The sequence below is a fragment of the Heptranchias perlo genome, chromosome 11, assembly GCF_035084215.1.
Source record: "Heptranchias perlo isolate sHepPer1 chromosome 11, sHepPer1.hap1, whole genome shotgun sequence".
NCBI lineage: Eukaryota > Metazoa > Chordata > Chondrichthyes > Hexanchiformes > Hexanchidae > Heptranchias > Heptranchias perlo.
The window spans coordinates 57,911,127-57,931,464 of record NC_090335.1 but is presented as its reverse complement, the minus strand read 5'-3'; the positions used below and the strand labels follow the sequence as shown (position 1 = coordinate 57,931,464).

Here is a 20,338-nt window from a genome sequence, read left to right as displayed (position 1 = left end):
TTGGAGGCCAATCATCTCAACCCCAGGACATTGCTGCAGGAGTTCCTCAGGGCAGTGTCCTAGACCCAACCTGATTCATCTTCAGCTGCTTCATCAATGACCTTCCCTCCATCATAAGGTCAGAAATGGGTATGTTCGCTGATAATTGCACAGTGTTCAGTTCCATTCGCAACCCCTCAGATAATGAAGCAGTCCGAACCCGCATGCAGCAAGACCTGGACAACAAGGCTTGGGCTGATAAATGGCAAGTAACATTCACGCCAGACAAGTGCCAGGCAATGACCATCTCCAACGAGAGTCTAACCACCTCATCCTTGACATTCAACGGCATTACCATCGCCGAATCCCCCACCATCAACATCCTGGGGGTCACCATTGACCAGAAAATTAATTGGACCAGCCATGTAAATACTGTGGCTACAAGAGCAGGTCAGAGGCTGGGTATTCTGCAGCGAGTGACTCACCTCCTGACTCCCCAAAGCCTTTCCACCATCTACAAGGCACAAGTCAGGAGTGTGATGGAAGACTCTCCACTTGCCTGGATAAGCGCAGCTCCAACAACACTCAAGAAGCTCGACACCATCCAGGACAAAGCAGCCCGCTTGATTGGCACCCCATCCACCACCCTAAACATTCACTCCCTTCACCACCGGCGCACTGTGGCTGCAGTGTGCACCATCCACAGGATGCACTGCAGCAACTCGCCAAGGCTTCTTAGACAGCACCTCCCAAACCTGTGACCTCTACCACCTAGAAGGACAAGAGCAGCAGGCACATGGGAACAACACCACCTGCACGTTCCCCTCCAAGTCACACACCATCCCGACTTGGAAATATATCACCGTTCCTTCATCATCTCTGGGTCAAAATCCTGGAACTCCCTTCCTAACAGCACTGTGGGAGAACCTTCACGACATGAACTGCAGTGGTTCAAGAAGGCGGCTCAACACCACCTTCTCAAGGGCAATTATGAACAAATTTAAAAAAAATCCCTCTGTACCTCAGAGTTCTGCAATCTCTCTCCATTTAAATATACTGCTTTTCTATTCCTCCTGCCAAAGCGGACAAGTTCACATTTTCCCACATTATACTCCATCTGCCAAATTTTTGCCCACTCACTTAACCTATCTATATCCCTTTGCAGACTCCTTGGGCTCGATTTTACCGTCGGGTTTCCTGTGGGTTTCTAGCGGGGGGGCCCCGAAAATCCCGATATCCAGTCACGTGACGGGAACCCGCCACGATCCCGCCCACTTCCGGGTTCCCCGATGACGTGCGGGGGTGCGTGCGTGGCCCCCGCTGGTGGGAATCCCACAGGCAATTAAAGCCAGCGGGATGCCACTTGAGGTTATTTATTTCGCTTGTTCAGGTCATTAACTGACCTGATTAAGGGACTGTGTGTGATTTTGGGGAAACATGGGACTGTTTCACACACTGGGGGAAACAGTCCTAGTTGAACTGGACGTGTTGCAGCCGTCAGCCTGTGGCAGCTGCAAAGGTCCATTTGACAGGTGGGGGGGTGGGGGGGGGGGGGGGGGAGGGGGAGACCCTCACCCATTGCAGGAGGCCACTCTGTCACTTGGGACAAAGTGTGGCCTCCACCACCCCCCCCCCTCTGGACGGTCAAAGTCACCAACCTGCACACTCACCCCGGGGTCCGGAGACATGTGCCTACCTTGCGGACCCCCTCAGATGTACATATTGCGGATGGGGGCCGCCGTAGCTGCAGTCATGACCCCCTCGGAGGGCGAACAGCATCACCAGCCTCGCCATCCACGCCGTCCACCTCTGACACGTGGAGCTCCACAACAGAGTGCTGTGACACATCCACCTGTACAGCAGGAGGGAGGGCTACCGCAGAGAGAGACGCGTCGCAGAGGGCACTACCCTCGCCAAAGGGTCCACAGACCGAGGCGCAGCTCCCCGGACCTCTCCGAGCAGCAGTGCACACGGAGGCGCAGATTCACTCGACATGTAGTCGTGGAGATCTGCAGGCTCTTTCATGCCGAGCTGCTCCTGGCTGGCCCCAGCACCATCTGCTTACCTGTCGCTGCCAAAGTCACCACTGCCCTCCACAACTTCTCCACCGCATCCTTCCAGGGTGCAGCCGGGTACACCGCCGATGTCTCTCAGTCGTCTGCGCGGAAGAGCCCTGCAAATACACCTGCACCTACTCTGCAGTAACACAATGGGTGGCATCAGTGGTGGGTCCTCATAGTGATACCCAGGAGCGGGCATTATTGGACACAACAGACAGGATTCGCGGAGACATGGCAGTGGTGGTGCCAATATAATGTGTGATGTTTGTTGCTCTGAAATGCAATATAGGTAACACCCATGGCAAACCCTCAGACACCCTTCTGCATCCCCTTCATGCTCACGACACATTTGCCGTACGCTGCCTACTGCACATATGCGATGCATGCCCTGTGGCTGCAGCACAGGTGGTGGCAGGTTGAGTGAGGCTAGCCGTGAGAGAGATGCACGAGAGGGTGAGTATGGGATAGAGCCATGAGATTGTATGAGGATTGGGTTGCGTGTTAGTGGCGGGTGAGTACTGGCGAGGTGAGTAGGTGCAGGTAAGATGAGGATGGGGTTTGAGTGAGTATGAGGGGTGATGTGACAGAGTAGTGTTGGCGGTGCCAAAGGAGATGTGGGGTGGGGGCAGTGTTGTGGCAGACGGAGTGTAGGGGAAAGACTACGTGTTCTCACTGTGGCTGACCTACTGCGGTCATTGGAGCGCCTCCTGCACTGTAAGCAGGTGGGCCATATGTTGGTGGTGCAGGTGACCTCCTCTGCCACCTCGAGCCAGGCCTTCTTGGTGGCAGAGGCAGGCCGCTTCCTCCCGCCCGCCGGGTGGAAGATCTCTGTCCTCCCCCTCCTTCTCACCCCATCTGATGATACCTGGGGTGAGGCATCATTAAACTGGGAGCAGCCTTCCCCCTGGGCTGCTCCATGCTGTAATTTGTTCCATTGGTTGCAGCATCTGTCAGTGGAGGACTGCCCCTTTAACTAGAGAGCCTCCAGCTGACAGATCGTACTGCGCATGCGCAGCCCGCCCGACGCGCAGACCAGCAGCGCGGACCCCGGAGGAGCAGGTAAGTGATTCCAATTAGTGCATTGCCTGCTACGATCGCGCGGGCAACCCACTAATTTCACCGGGCGCGGAGGCCACGCACCCGAAACCCAACCCGCCGGAAACCCGCAGGCCTGCTTAAATCAGGCCCCTTATGTCCTCTTCACAACTTACTTTCCTACCTATCTTTGTGTCATCAGCAAATTTAGCAACCTACATTCGGTCCCTTCATCCAAGTCATTGATATAGATTGTAAATAGTTGAGGCCAAAGCATTGATCCCTGTGGCACTCCACTCGCTACATCTTGCCAACCTGAAAATGATCCATTTATGCCTATTCTCTGTTTCCTGTTAGCTAACCAATCCTTTATCCATGCTAATATGTTACACCCTACACCATGAGCTCTTATTTTGATTGATAGCCTTTGGTATGGCACCTTGTCAAAAGCCTTCTGGAAATCCAAGTACACCACATCCACAGGATCCCCTTTATCCACATTGCTTGTTACTTCCTCAAGAACTCTAATAGTCCAAAGTGGATAACCTCACACTTCCCCACATTGAACTCTGACAATTAAATCCATGGGGAGTCGGGAAAGCCCAGTGATGATTAGAGTAATAGAAATACTGGGCTTTGAGCAGGCAAGATCTTGGGCAGTGGCATTCTGAATGAACTGCAGTTTTAGAGGGTGGAAGTGGCGGAGTCTGGCTTACAGAAGTTGTGGCTCGAGGTAAAAAAAAGCGTGGATTTTTATCTTGGCAGCAATGGGGGAGACTCGCAATATTGCGAAGAAGGAAGAACAAATCTTGATGGTGGAGTGCATATGGAGAAGGAAACTTAGCTCAAGATGAAGCAACACGTCCTTATTCCACACTACTGGCAGCCATCGAGGTTGATGGAGTTAATGGCAGAGGCATGTAGAAAGAGATGATTACAAAAAAGGGTGGAAATTTTGATTTATCCAAGAATTATTGTCAGACAGGTTGTTGCTGTCTTATATTTAAATGTTATATTCATATAACATTTTTACAATAATTATGTTTAATTCATTATAAATGGATGGCTGCACATAATCTTCATAATGGTTATTTATAGGCTGTAATATTGCAAAACACGATCCTTTAAGAGCAGGTGAATAAGTCTATGCTGGAATCCTGATTGATGGTATGAGAGCTTTTTTTTTAGCATAAGAACGTTCTTCCCAGGTGTAATCTAGGGAGGTTAAAAGGCTATCAAACGCACTCCAAATGAATGAAATGTTAGGTACGTCAAGTCAATTTCCCGTGAACCCCTGCAAAGGGAGACAGATTTACGAGTAGGTCTAAACAGATATTCATTAATAGTGATTAATTTAATCCCATTTTTAAACCTGGGAATTACTCAAACTATAACGCAGGAAATTTGCATCATTCTGTTAAAAGCTACTAACGCTGACCTATTACAGCTTTCTGCTAAAAATTCAGCAAACTGATGTTTTAATATCTTCTAGTATCGGAACTAAATCTATGCTCTGCAAACAGTTAATCTGATAGCAGATGTATGTCATATACATAACCCCTCCCTCAGCCATCAGTTGATCAACAACAGCCAATCAAAGGAAACAGTATTGCAGTTTGGTATGCAAGACAATCAAGCCATAATGTTTGCTGCCAGGTCAGCATGTTACAGAGTCACAGGGCTAGAAGTATAAGTGGGATAGAAACTAGCAGTTTCTCTTTGCACCTTGTATGCTCTTTACCCTGTGCATGAATTGTGGGTCAGGTAACAGCAATTCTTGACATATACCTCCACAAAATAAGATCCATTTTCCACTTCAGCACTCTTATTTTAATGACATATCCAACTAAAATACTGTACAGCCCTAACTCAAATGACCAGCAGACCACCCCACCCCAACCTTGAATACGGTGGGTTGTTGAAATAGAGGTCCAAATGTGATAAACACAGGCAGAAATAGTTAAATGAACATGTGAGGAGGCGTATAGGGAAAAAGTAAATCAATTACCTTTTTTAAAACTCAGTGTAGGGGTGCAGCATTAAGAGTCCCTGGCGGACTTTTGGAAACAATGCAACAAAGGGAAGTCATTTACAAAGTTTTGGTTTAAATTTGTGTTTTAAGCTCATGGTGCTCACCATTCAATACTTATGAACACAGCAACATATTGGAGGCTATTTTCCTGGGCCCCCTCCTTTGCCTGGGCACTAAACAGGTGTAGCACACCAGGGCCATTTAAATGTGCCGGGGACAGACCCAGTGTAAGCCTGACTCCTGGCAGGGCCCAGCACTGTCGGTAGCGCCTGAAAAGTCAAGGGCAGCTGCAGCTGCCTCTCTGGCCTCAGTACTCAGGATTTTCTGGCTGTTGATGGAGGTCAATAGACAGAAGATTCTAATTGACGATCAAACTTCTGAGAGCTGGGCCTAGCACTGAAAGACATGCCATACCTGGAATTCTTTGCCCTGCCCCAGGACCTCTGTGATTAGTGGGGGTTGAGAGGCAAACCACAGTGCCATAATTTTTGGGTGTTCAAGTACAGCATACACAATATGAGGCAAGAGACTGGGACTGCCCCCAACTTGGATTTAATATCTTCTGGCCTAGACGCAGGTGAGGCTATCCCCTTCCTCCGGAAAGGCCCAGAAATATCTCAGAGCAGTGTTAAAAGGGGCTGAGACCCAGCCATTTCAGTCTCTACTCCTTTTTCCTTACCTTTGCACAAAGGGAACACTCATTTCCCTGGCCACAAAGGCCAGGGAAATTGGCCCCTTTATTTCCAATATGTTCACTTTTAAAAGGGATCAAGAGTAAGGTAAGAGCACTTCCCTTCACAAGTTTGGAACAAATATTACTTCCAAGTTATTGATGCATCAAATTAATGTTCGTGACACACCTTTCATATACAGCTTCTTTGATAGCTTTCAACTTACCCATTATTTTTTAAAAATAATCGAGAGAGAGATGTGAAGAGTCACTTAGAAAGTTGAGAGAGAAGAAACAGAGTGGCACACTGGCTTTTCAAGTCTGGAACCAGTGTGTAAATTCAGCCAAATGTCTGTTGGCTGTAAGGGACCCATGCAAAATGATTTTGGGCAGTCTCAGTCCAATTCCCAGTTGGAATGGGCTTACACCACAAAATTGTACCTAGTTTGGCACTCAAAAAGCCCAGGATGGGTGGCAAATGTGGGAAATAGAAAAAAGTGTCATACTGGTGCAATAGTATTATTCTGAATTTGGGTGCTGAAACACATTGTGGGGGCAGAGTAGAGGGAGCTTTACCCCCTCATCTGGTTGTGTTACACCTGACCTAGGAGTGCTTGATGCTGACACTGGGCACCTTGAATGGGTGGAATTCCATTTTGCAGCATTAAAATCCCTCACCTTGATTAGTACAAAAGAATGTAAACAAAATGTTTGGAGAAGATGTGATCGAAGCATTTTTAAGCTACTAAAAATTGAGTATCCTTACACCACAGTTAATCAACAATAGGAAGCCATGCTTATAATTTAATTCCTTAAATTGCATAAATATATGTTCTCTCCGCAACATTCGCTTTCAGTTCTATAATATAGAGCATCATTGTTCTTTAGGCAAGCAGCAGAATTGCCAAAAACATTAATTTCTCAAAAACTAAAAAGAAATAATCCAGGTTACACTTCCACATTGGTCCTAATATCAATTGAGTCGATAAAATTGCTGAACCAATGAAAAGCAAATAGGATCCCTAGATTAATTTTGATAGAACTTTATTAGTCCATCTCCCCAGCTGCATGGGTATGTTAGTGTAGTGGTTATGTTTACGGAGAAGTAATCTAGACGTCTGGACATAGACATAATCCAGAGAACATGAGTTCAAATCCCACCACGGCAGTTTGAGAATTTAAATTCAATTTTTAAAAAATCTCAGTAAAAGTGATCATGAAGCTGTCGGATTGTCATAAAAACCCAACTGGTACACAAATGTCCTTTAGGGAAGGAAACCTGCCGTCCTAGCCCAGGACTCCAACACCAACGTGGTTAAATCACCTGACTAGCATGCCACTCAGTTGCATCAATCACCATCAGCGGTCCAAGAATGCGGCCCACCACCACGTTCTCAAGGCTACTAGGGATGGGCATTAAATGCCAACGATATACATATCCCAAAAATGAATAATAGAGTTAATCTCCCATGGCATTACTCATGAGTGGAAACAGTAGTTAAGAATATGCAAGACTGTAAACATACTTGGAAGGTGGCGAAGATTGAGTACAATACACAATTAGGCCAAATTTGAACGTGGGCAAAAAAAAACAACTTAAGATCACAAGGTAATTGTGGGTGATAAAGGCCATTTGGCCCACCTTAACTCATCCATCCAGGAAGACCCTAAACTCTCCCCGTTGCAGCGATGTTGCCCACGATTTTCACCTCTACTGCTCTAATTAGAAGTTCATTCCTTCCTTTAATCACTGGATTTGTGAAGAAGAACTTCCTGATATCCATACTAAATTTGTTTTTCACTAGTTTGAACCTGTGTCCCCTTGTCCTGGTCTCACACTAATTTGAAGTAGACTTGATTTACATTTACCATTCCATTGAGGAGTCAAAAATGAAACTGTAAAAGGAAAAAAGGGAACCAAGAAGATAAACTGAAGGAGGAAATTTTTTGGCAACTACCAGGAGCATGCATGTGCAATTAAGCCTGACTAATGTAAAGAAAGGGGTAACAGAGACCAGGAAAAAAAGATAATTAAGCTACATACAATGAGAAAAAGTGAGTCCCATGCCCCTTAGACATGTATAGGTCTCTGGAAAGAAATAATAGTGAGAAATAAAGGTAGTGTATGGGTAACTTTCATGATTTTGGGGGGGCAATTTTTTTTTTTTAAAATGGGCGTATCTTCTATATGTTCACCTGGGACAGAATAGATTGGAAAACATATATACCAAGGGACTGATTGAAATTTCAGCCTTTCTAGTTTTTACTTTTCTGTGGGAACTTGTTAGGAACAAAAGAACAGAAGTAGGCCATTTAGCCCCTCGAGCCTATTCTGCCAGTCAACGAGATCATGGCTGATCTGTGACCTAACTCCATATACCCGCTGTAGCCCCATATCTCTTGATACCTTCGGTTAACAAAAATCTATCAATCTCAGATTTAAAATTAACAATCGAGCTAGCATCAACTGCCGTTTGCGGAAGAGAGTCAAACTTCCACGACCCTTTGCGTGTAGAAGTGTTTCCTAACTTAACTCCTGAAAGTCCTGGCTCTAATTTTTAGGCTATGTCCCCTAGTCCTAGATTTCCCAACCAGCAGAAATAGTTTCTCTCCATCTACCCTATCAGTTCCCCTTAATATCTTGAAAACTTCGATCAAATCACCCCTTAATCTTCTAAATTCCAGGGAATACAATCCTAGTTTGCATAATCTCTCCTCATAATTTAACCCTTGGAGTCTAGGTATCATTCTAGCAAATCTACGCTGCACTCCCTCCAAGGCCAATATATCCTTCCTAAGGTGCGGTGCCCAGAACTGAACACAGTACTCCAGGTGTGGTCTAACCAGGGCTTTGTATAGCTGTAGCATAACCTCTACCCCCTTGTATTCTAGTCCTCTCGATATAAAGGCCTTTTTGATTATTTTCTGTACCTGTCCATGACATTTTAATGATCTATGTACATGGACCCCTAAACCTCTTCGTACCTCCTCTATTTCGAGCTTTTCGCCATTTAGAAAAAACTCTGATCTATCCTTTTTAGGTCCAAAGTGGATGACCTCACACTTGCCTACATTGAAATCCATTTGTCACAGTTTTGCCCATTCACTTAATCTATTAATATCTCTCTGTAATTTTAGCATTCCATCTACAATGCTTACAAGGAGACATTGCTGGACTTGGTTCTGGTGAATGAGGCAGGCCAAGTGAACCAAGTGTCAGTGGGGGAACATTTAGGGAACAACGATCATAGTATCATAAGGTTTAGAATAGCTATGGAAAAGGACATGGACCACTCTAAAGTAAAAATATTCAACTGGAGGAGGGCCAATTTCAGTGGGATGAGAACAGATCTGGTCCAGGTAAATTGGAATCAAAGGTTGGCAGGCAAAACTGTAACTGAACAATGGGCGGCCTTTAATGGAAGAGATGGTTCAGGTAAAGTCTAGGTACAATCCCATGCTGAGGAAAGGTAGGGCAACTAAAGCCAGAACTCCCTGGATGACAAATGTAAAGAATCTTACAACACCAGGTTATAGTCCAACTATTTTATTTGAAAATCACAAGCTTTCGGAGGCTTTCTCCTTCATCAGGTGACATTCACCTGACGAAGGAGAAAGCCTCCGAAAGCTTGTGATTTTCAAATAAAATAGTTGGACTATAACCTGGTGTTGTAAGATTCTTTACATTTGTCAATCCCAGTCCATCACCGGCATCTCCACATCATCCCTGGATAACAAGAGAGAGAGAGAGTAAGATGCAGCAGAAAAAAGGGCATATGACAGATGTCAGGTTTATAACACAAGTGAGAACCAGGCTGAACATAGAAAGTTCAGAGGGCAAGTGAAAAAGGAAATAAGAGGGGCAAAGAGAGAGTATGAGATTAGACTGGCGGCAAACACAAAAGGGAATCCAAAACTCTTCTATAGGCACGTAAACGGGTAATAAGAGGAGGGGTGGGGGCGATCAGGGACCGAAAAGGAGACCTACTCATGGAGGCAGAGGGCATGGCTGAGGTACTAAATGAGTACTTTGCATCTGTCTTTACCAAGGAAGAAGATGCTACCAGAGTCTCAGTAAAGGAAGATGTAGTTGAGATACTGGATGGGCTAATAATTGATAAAGAGGAGGTACTAGAAAGGCTAGCTATATATGTTTAATTGATAGAAATAGTGTGCACAATTTTTAAGTTACATTAATACTAGAATTATGACCTGAATATTAACCTAGCACTATCATTGTTCAGAAAAAATATTCAGTACTTTACTAATTTTCTGCTGACTGGAATACTATATTGACATTGTGGTCATTCTTGGAGGGTTAAGTGCTCATAACATTGAGCATATGCACTTTTTAAGAAGTTCTCATTACATATAATACATGCAACTCTAATTGAAAAAATTGATCATTTGGGTACACTTACGAATGAGTTCCTCCTTACATTCTGCCTCTTGAGACAACACAATCTCTCTGGGGGGGGGGGAAGAAAGATATAAAAGATATATTATTGGTACTGGATTCAATACTGAGAACTGTAAATATACTTTGAAGGGATTTTAGGAGTCAGAAATTATTGGACAGGCACTCAGTTCTTAAATTGGCCTACTGGACTAAAAGCTTGCGTGTTCAATTGAAACGTTTTGCTTCCTGTAACAACAACTTGCATTTATGTACCATCTTCAACGTAGTAAAACATCCCAAGACATTTCACAAGAGCGATAACAAACAAAATATGACACCGAGCCACATAAGGAGATATTAGGACAGGAGACCAAAAGCTTGGTCAAAGAGGTAGCTTTTAAGGAGCATCTTAAAGGAGGAGAGGGGTAGAGAGGCGGAGAGGTTTAGGACCTAGGCAGCTGAATGCATGGCTGTCAATGGTGGAGCGATGAAAATATAGCACCTTTAATGTAGAAAATGTTACAGTGCTTTACAGAGTCAAAAAGAAGTAAATATAGGGAACAGATGCTAAGCCATGATGGGAGAATTAGGAGAGATAACAGAAAGCTTGGTCTAAGAGATGGGTTTTAAGAAGTTTTATAAAAAGGTAGAGACAGGGATTTAGAGAGGGACCTCTGAAGAGTAGAATCGAAGTGACTGAAGGATCTGTCATAAGGAAAGCAGGACGCACAGAAGGCCAGAGATGGAGGACCAAAAGGTGAAGGAAGGATCTAAGATTGGAGGTGGCTGCAGAGGCAGAGTGGAGCAAGGCCATGAAGGGATTTCAGGATGAGGATTTTAAATTCAGTGCATTGGTGGATAGGAAGCCAGTGTCGGTCAGCAAGGATAGGGGTAATGCAAGAGCAGGATAGGATATGAGAAATTGAATCCAGGGGCAACAAAAGCGTGGATAAGGGTTTTGGTGGCAACAAGTGAAAGGTCGGTGTTACAGCACCTGTAACGTGAGGTCTGCTTCGCATCATGTATTTTGTCTATGTGTATCATTTCCTCTAATAAGTCTATAAGCAAAAGATTTGGTGTCTAGAACTCTCATTTATGGCACAGAAACAATGACTCCAAACTTGTCTTTCTAATATTCCCCAACAGAGGCGGGGTTGTTGCAGAGGTGAAAGAAAGGTAGATAGCATGTGGGATTTAAAACACAACTCTGGATCAAACAGCATGCTGGGGTTTCATATGGTCTGATTCAGCCTCAGTGAATGACCGTGGCGGGATAATGGAGTTACTGGGAAAAGGAAGAGAGTTTATACCTGGGGCCGAAAGTGAAGACTTTGGTCATCCCGATATTTAGTTGAAAAACTCAGAATCATTCACGACTTACAGTTTTCCAAGCAGAGGTGGCTATGGTTTCAAATTGGTGGAGAGTTCGATCTGGAGTTATCGGTATGCATACAGAACCTGACTCCACGTGTCCAAATGATATCACTGAGGGGTAACAAATAGACAAGAAACAGAAGAGTCCTTGGGGGACTTCAGCAGGATGGAAGGAGAAGCCACTGCTGAAGATGCACTGGCTGCATTGGAGCAGGTAGGAGTGAAAACATGCAAGGCCAGTCCCATGGAGAGGCAATAGAGGAGGATGGCCTGGTGACTGTATCAAAATGCCAACAAAGGTCGAGAATAGATATGCATTGTGGGGTTAGACATAATTTCATCTGTAATTTTGGCTAGGGTGATCTCGGTACTGAGAGCAGGGCAAAAGCTGGACTGAAGGGATTCTAACAGGGAGTTTGAATGAGGCAGCATTAAGTTGGAAAGTGTTGTCATGTTAGAGGAAAAGGAGATTATAGACTTGGAAATATATCGCCCTTCCTTCATTGTCGCTGGGTCAAAATCCTGGAACTCGCTACCTAACAGCACTGTGGGAGAACCTTCACCACATGGACTGCAGCAGTTCATGAGGGGGGCTCACCACCATCTTCTCAAGGGCAGTTAGGGATGGGCAATAAATGCTGGCCTTTCCAGCAACGCCCACATCCCATGAACGAATAAAAAAAAAATGGGGTGACTGTCAGAGAGGGCAAATGCGCGAGCAATTTTTTTTCTAAGGAGAGGAGTGATTACAACGCTTCCGAAAGGGAGAGAAACAATGGCTAAGCAAAGGAAGACATTTACAATACCAGCAAGCAATGGGGACAGAAGGTAGTTAAATGGTCAGGAGTTGAGAGGGGGGGCTGGGGAGCAGATCAAGGGGGCAGGGTGTGGGTTTCACAGAAGAAATTAGTTCAGAGGGGGTGGGTGGGGAAGATGGCAGAGAAACTGCAGTGATAGTGGTATGGAGATAAGATGAGTGGGTAAAAAGGCTTCAGCTATATAGAAATTATGTGGCTCTTAGCATTAAGACAGCATTCAGGTGTAGGTTGATAATGATTCAAATATTTATTTTAAAAGTGTAAAGACAACCTAAAATCAGTCCTATAACTTTTAATATTTAAGTGAGTGATAACAGATAATGCTAGACATATTTATTAACTGTTTTAATTAAATAAAGAATAGGGAAAAAAAGATATAAAATGAGAAAAGGAATTTACACCAAGGGTTTGGTACCTATAATAAGAAGTTGTAAACTGATTGAAGAAAATGAAGATTGACAGATCCAATTCTTTAAATAGAACCACACATCAACCACCCACTGTATCAACTGTATTTTCTACCAATAATATGCTACAAACATGCAAATGTTTAAATGGACATAATCTTAACATTGTGAAAACCATTCCTTAGCAAATTTTCCCAAAAAGTATACTTACTTTGCATTAACTAGAATAACTAACATGAGGAAGAAAATTAGGAAAGGGTCTGCTTGCTGTAGGTACACATCCCACATCAGCTGGGCAACATCTTCTGTACAACAACCTGCAAAGAGGCTTGCCCCCTTCAGAGCAATATAAAAAAAGACAAGAATGTTTCATAAACTGAAATTATTAAAAATTCAAAATCATAGCTTCTTGGCAATTCATACCTGCATTTCAGGAATACAACTTTAAAAAAAAATCTCTACAAAGATTTTGTGGCTGTTGGAATCTAATTTCATCATGCATATGACATACCAAAGGCTGAAACAAAGAGCTGAAAACTAGCTTAGGTACAATTACATTATTGTATGTCATTCTGGAGTGCTGTGATTCCAAATATTATATCACAAACTGTGAAATGTCTTTGCCTATCCAAATATGTAGGATGACTGTTGAAATTGCAAATAATTTACTGAAAGAACGACAGAATTTTACATCATCAGCCAATTCATTAGGGAAAAGTCACAAATAATTTCCAATGAACCTCTATGGGGTATTCATTTAGGTGGATACAAATTGCAGGTAATTAAATAAAACCAAAGTACACCAAAATAATTTGGTAAGTACAATTTTCTCCATTTCAACGGAGAACAGTTTGGGATGGCATAGTGAGTTTAAGAATAGTACATGCCAGATTTTAGTAGATAACAAAAATGGAATCTGTTCAAAAACATAATTAGATAACTGAAAAACAGCATTTCCAAAATTTATAATGCTGATATGAATTGTGCAGCTAGATTTTTTTAAAATTAGCCACAATAAATGGAACTGAAATACTACTTTTTGGGGAAAAAATACCTTTAACTGTGCATACAATAAGAAAGATATATAAATGACTGGAATAGGTATCAGATGCACAGAAAAAAGTTTCAGGCTATTTAGTGGCTAAAATGTTGAGAACATACAAAGTAATTTTTTGAAGAGATTTATTTACCCAGTTTATTGCATAGGAGTCTGGAGTAATCTTCTTTGTGTCAAGATAAGAGCAAAGCTCTGGTTCATGATACTGCAGAAGAAGCCTGAAGAGGTGGAACGGCCGACCCTTGGGGACACAATCCCTGTAAAATACAGCATTCCAGTTTGGAAAATAAAATCAAAACTACAACTCGGAACATAGTTATCCATGCCAGCTGGCACTTCACTTAAGAATATAAGAGACCTGTGGGATTATTTCAATCCTATCAAAAGCAATTACCTATTCTGAAAACAAGAAAATGGAGATATCTTGACTGTATGCCATACAAAAGAAAAATGAATTCTGATGACATCTGTGCGTTCTTACCTGGGTATGTATTTATTTATGATAGCATAAAAGCAATTATATAAATCATTCCGTGGCATTCGGAGTGGAACGAGAGGTTTAAGCAAGTCAGTCCAGCCAAGATTCTGGGTATATATGACATTTCGGGATTTGCAGTAAAATGTGATCACAGATTCAATGTCTGAAAGTAATAGTGTCTGTTCCTCGTCTGCCACTGAAAGATGATCTACATGTGGGAAAAGAAAAATTAATATTGGTATACAAATCAGAATTATAATACTTCACTTTAGAGCTGTTATTGTGCTAAGCTTCTGAAGCTTGATAGAGGGGAAAAATCCGGTATTTAAAAAGGAGCAATTAAAACACATTTTCACAAAGGGAGCCATATTTCAATGGATCTACCAGGGTGGAAGCAGCACATGGGAAGATTCCTTCGATAATGCTGCATTATATTGTAAACTATAGCTATAAAAGCTAAAGGAGGAGAAAAAAACGCCTGTATCGATATCAATAGAAGTGTTTTTTCATCAATACATATCTCTATATAATTAAAGCACCAGAAATCAGTATAATTTATTTCACTTGATCACCTATTGTTTTCTTTTTCCTAGCCCTTATTTTCTATCAATTGTTCTGTCCTCAAGACACAGACTTCTTGCTGAAGTACAGTTCCACAAGTGTCAGTGCCCTCTGGTACCTTGCCCATGTATCCATTATTTATGGGGGGTGCTAGACAGTGGGGGGTCAGCAAGCTATTGAAATGCAGGGGGCAAAACAGCTAAGCTGCTCACCCAATACCTACTAACTTGCATTTACAGCTGGAAACAAAGCAGGAGCAAGAACCCTCAATGATTTTCCCACCATTAATCCATGATGCCAATTATAGCACCTTGACCTCTGTCCCAAATCATCTATGTACGTCTTAATTGTAATCTCCAAATTCCGACTTCGCAAGTTACCAGTAAATGAACCACAGTGACATATTTCCAGTAAGGCAGGCATTTACAACAACTTGCATTTAGCGTAGAAAAATGTCCCAAGGCGCATCACAGGAGCATAATCAGATAAAAATTGACACTGGGCCAAAGAAGGAGGCATTAGGACAGATGAGGGTCAAAGAGGTCGGTTTTAAGGAGCTTCTTAAAGGAGAACAAAGAAGTGGAGAGGCAAAGAGGTTTAGGGAGGGATTTCCAGAGCTTAGGGCCTGGACAGCCGAAGATATGGCCGCCAATAGTGGAGTGAAGGAAGGATGCACAAGAGGTCAGAGTTGGAGGAATGCAGAGTTCTCGGAGGGTTTTAGGGCTGAAGGAGATTATAGAGATAGGGAGGGGCAAGTGCATGGAGCGATTTGAACATGATGAGAATTTTAAAATCAAGGCACTGGCGGACCAAGAGCCAATTTCGGCTCATCTCGGACTGGATTGCCGGACAAACAGTCTGACAACACAGAGGCAGTGGAGGGATCAAGGGAGGTGGTGGTGATGTAGAGTTGGGTGTTGTCAACGTACATGTTGAACCTGATGTCATGTCTTCGGATGATGTCGCTGCAGGGCAGCGTGTATAACATGTTTAGTACTTGCTGTTAGCTGCAACAGTCGCATGTGTTTTTCAAACAGATTTACATCCTTAAAGTATTTATAAGAACATAAGATCATAAGAAATAGGATTAGGAGTAGGCCATACAGCCCCTCGAGCCTGCTCCGCCATTTAATGTGATCATGGCTGATCTTCTACCTCAACTCTACTTTCCTGCCCGATCCCCATGTCCCTTAGAGTCCAAAAATCTTTCCATCTTATTCTTGAATATACTCAACGACTGAGCATCCACAGCCCTCTGAGGTTGAGAATTCCAAAGATTCACAACCCTGAGTGAAGAAATTCCTCATCTCAGTCCTAAATGTCCGACGCCTTAACCTGAGACTATGTCTCCTAGTTCTAGACTCTCCTTATACTAGCAGCTCAAGAACAAAGAACAATTTATGAACTGAAAATAGCATCTTCAGTGGAAGAGGAAAGGCAGATGGGGTTGTGAAAGATAGGGAAAACAAGCTGAATAGAATATTAGTAGCAATAGTTATACAATTATTTAACCTTGATTATTAATGTATATTGAGAAACTAATTTACAAACACCGTTTCCATGCACAGACGGTAGCCTACAGAAATCTGTCTATTCAAAAGCAAATAAAGAAACCATATGTAGGGTGTCTCGCCCTTTTAGCCACAAAGAGAGGACACATGCACTAAATGGTAAAAGTTTAAAAGGTGTAGAGGAAAGATTTTGATAAAGTTAATTGGGGAAAACTATTTCCACTGGTTGGTGACTCACTAAGTAAAGGGTATAAATTTAAGAATGAAGGGAGAAGTTAGGACATGGAATACCATACTAGAAAAAGAGGTGGAAGCAGAATAACTTTTCAACGGAAGTGGATAAATATTTGGAAAAGAAAAAATTAAACGGGTATGGGGGAAGGGGAGGGGAATGGGATTAAGTGGATAGCTCTTTCAGAGAACAAGCACAAGTGCGATTCGCTGAATGGCCTCCTTGTGTGCTGTAAAATTCTATTCCTCTGACAATCTTCAGGCTTTTAAAACCCAAGCTTAGCATGTCCAATCATTACTTCCTAATTTATCTAGTTTTCACTTTTACTCTTTTCAACCTAAGTGGTGTCAGGCATTGTGGGCCTTTGCTATAACTGTTCTCTCGCTTTCCGTCCTGGTAGAATGCCATGCTTCACAGCAATTATTATAAGGAATAACTGGAGAACGGACAAAAATTCTGTGCTTTACAGAAATTATTTAATTAACTTACCTACGAGTTTTTGGCAATCTTCTTGAATTAATGTCTGTTCAGGTAGATCCAGAGATCCATCCCACAATCCCAAGCTACCCACTTTCCCTGCTACATTAAGTGAAATCTGAAAAGTAGAACCAGTTAAAATGTAAACATATCACAGATAAAAAGAACTTAAATTTATATAGTGCGTTTCATATCCACAGGATGTTACCTTTGAAGTGCAGTAGCTGTTGTAATGTAGGCAAGCACGACAGACAATTTGCACACACCAAGCTCCCACAAAACAGCAATGAGATAAATGACCAGATAGTGTGTTATTTGTGGTGTTGGTTAAGAGATAAATGTTGGCCGGAACTCTGGGAGAATTCCCTGCTCTTCTTCAATTCGTGCCATGAGATCTTTTACCTCTACCTGAGCAAGATGATGGAGCCTGGGTTTAATGTCTCATCTTAAAGATGGCACCTCTAACAGCTCAGCAATACCTCAGTACTGCACTGGAGTGCCAGCTTGGATTATGTGTTCAAGTCTCTATAGGGGGGCTTGAACCCATGACCTTCTGACTTATAGGTGAGAGTGCTACCACTGAGCCAAGGCACACCTAATAGGATCAGTCTACCCTGCGCACGTATACTTCCCATCAACTGGCCATTGAACAGCTGTCATCCCTTCATCAAATGGTATTGGAGGAAGCACAGTTCCAGGTAGTTGTAATAGAGATGGTGTTTGATAACCTTGTTAACGGTCAATTGTCAGATGACATCAGAGAGGGCTTTAACCTTGTCAACTGTCAGATGGCCTCAGAGGGGGCCTTAACCTTGTTATTTGACAAACATAAGGATATAAACTAAAGAGCTCAAAAAAACCAAAACACAGCAGATTTGAAGAAGACCTACCACACTGCGCTGCTGTCCAGAGGTTAGGACCAGGTAATACCGACCTTGATTCTGTTAATTGTTGTTTGAATATTGATTCTGCTAATGTTACAATAAAGCCTTGTTATTCCCAATTGGGAGTGCCAAGCCAAATTATTGGTAGGGTGGCCTAGGGCCGAGTACACTCCAACACCCAGCCCAACAAAGGGAACAAATATATCCTGGGATGCAGCACATTGGTACTAGCACATTGTACCACAATGCAGCAAGTTGTGCATTTGTATTTAATTTTCCAATACAACAGAAACATTAAAAAAAACTTAGCTCCCTCCAGTTTTTTCTCCTGAAGATGCAAACTCATACAGGGGTACAGTTCCATGGCACGCTCTCCACAGTCACCATCTAAGCGTGCATAAGAACAATGGGCACTTAGATTAGAAACAAGAGATGCCAATGTGCATCAAACTGTATCCCAGCAAGAGTCATGGCCTTCAGGAAAGAAGAAAGGATTACATATTAAATCATCATTGTTGTTAATACATTTGACAGTGGTTGGGACTGAACATCATTTAAAGCCACTACTAGAAATCACTTGTTTTAGCCCTTTCACACAGTTGAATTTGGTATATTTATATGAAATCCAGGGAGCAAAGTTATTTATTAAACTATCAAATTTGAAATTTAGTTCACATAGCTATGCAATGACAGCGTAGATCTTATGTCAAATTGATGCAAGGGCAGAAATCTCCAGCCAAATTGATGTCATTGAGAAACCTTTTTTTTCCCTTATGAAACTATTCGGCTACCTCACCCATGTGTCCATTCTTTACTTGCGCGCCTAGACAGTGATCAGCAGGCAGGTTGACCGTGGAGGACATCACAACTGACCATTTGCTCATGTGTTCTAGTATGAGTCGTTGGAGAGCAACCTTAAGTGAATTCTGGTTGTTAATTTTCCCTCCATAGCTCAGGAACACTGAGGCCAACTGAAACACGCCAATTCCTTTCCTTGTTGAGATTGGCTGAATCTACATAGACTGAGAATTAAACGTAGTATCTTCTGATCTGAGATTTAGTACCAAACCATTGGGCAAATTTACGTAGAGACCATCAGAGGAAAACAGGCAATATGATGTTTCTAATGTTCAAAATGAGTCGACTGTCCTATTGGCTCTTTTCTAAGATTAGAAATTACACCAGTAGTCAGTGGCAAGTGAGTGAAGTTGTAAAAATATGCTTAACTGTGTGCAGAGCAGTTTAATCAATGTCTGTATGGTCACACTGTACTAAAAATGCTGTAAGTTCAAATTGACAAAGGCAGTATATCTGCAACAGTAACTATTTACCTTCCACACTTTGGCCCTTTGGTCAGATGGTATGCATCGTCCTTGAATTATGTTTCTAAGTGTTTCCAGATCACAGCCACCTTCATCCAATGCTTCAGCTAGGTCTTTATCCCTAAGATGGAAGTGAAAGATTGACTAATTACTAATCAGCGCATTGCTGATTGTGGAATTACATTTACCTATAGCATTACAGAACACTATTACTGGTAACTCAACACGGTTCAAAGTTCACCTTGGTCAATTGAAATACACCAGACTTAGCAGTAGGCTATTCTAACTAGTGTTTAGAACATCTCATCACTGGCTGACCTAGAAATACTGGAAGAGAACTTAGTCTAATATTAATAAGTGGCTTGTTGGAACTAAAAACTGACTGCAACAATAGGTAGTCACATTCCTTATACAGAAATTTAGGAAAACATAATATAATGCTAAATGAAAACAGAAAAGACTGGAAATACACAGTAATAAAAACAGAAAATGTTCGAAAACACTCAGGTCAGGCAGCATCTGTGGAGAGAAATGTTCTCTGAATGTTTTCCAATATTTTGTTTTTATTTCAGATTTCCAGCATCCACAGCATTTTGCTTTTGTTTTAGTGGAAATACACAGTAGTCAGTATCTGTAAACAGAACAGAGAGGTTATTATATTTAATGTGTGCACTTTGCATCAGAAGTACTAATGTGGAGTACATGAAAATGTCAAGAAACATTTGTCAAAGAAATGGGTCTTTTTAAATCTGTCAAACTCCATCACTGTAAACTATCAAATATAAAACAGAAAATTTGTACAGAAAATAAACTATTTTGCAAAGTATCATCTCTTATTAATCTCAACGGACATATTCTACTGTGGAATTAATGTTAATGTTAATCATAGCCTTGCAGTTTTCAGTGATTGCAAAAAATTGTAGGAGACTAATGTTTTGTACACCAATTTTGTTATGCATTCCAGCAAAGTACACCGTGCATACTACTATGATGTTTTACGTTTCTAGTCATTTTGTCCATACAACCACTGACTAAAGCAACA

The 20,338-nt window shown here is 42.4% G+C and overlaps 1 protein-coding gene across 2 annotated transcripts in view; it reads right to left on the bottom strand.

The window, feature by feature from the left end:
- Positions 1–20,338, bottom strand: part of tbc1d23 (TBC1 domain family, member 23) — a 78,870-nt gene that overhangs the window by 44,419 nt on the left and 14,113 nt on the right. For both annotated transcript variants that reach the window (XM_067993133.1, XM_067993134.1), the window contains exons 2-7: positions 19,306–19,417; positions 17,103–17,208; positions 14,313–14,517; positions 13,965–14,088; positions 12,986–13,110; positions 10,198–10,244 (exon numbers count right to left, since the gene is read on the bottom strand). In XM_067993133.1, coding sequence (XP_067849234.1) covers positions 10,198–10,244; positions 12,986–13,110; positions 13,965–14,088; positions 14,313–14,517; positions 17,103–17,208; positions 19,306–19,417 — 719 coding nt within the window. The remainder of the gene's footprint in view (positions 1–10,197; positions 10,245–12,985; positions 13,111–13,964; positions 14,089–14,312; positions 14,518–17,102; positions 17,209–19,305; positions 19,418–20,338) is intronic.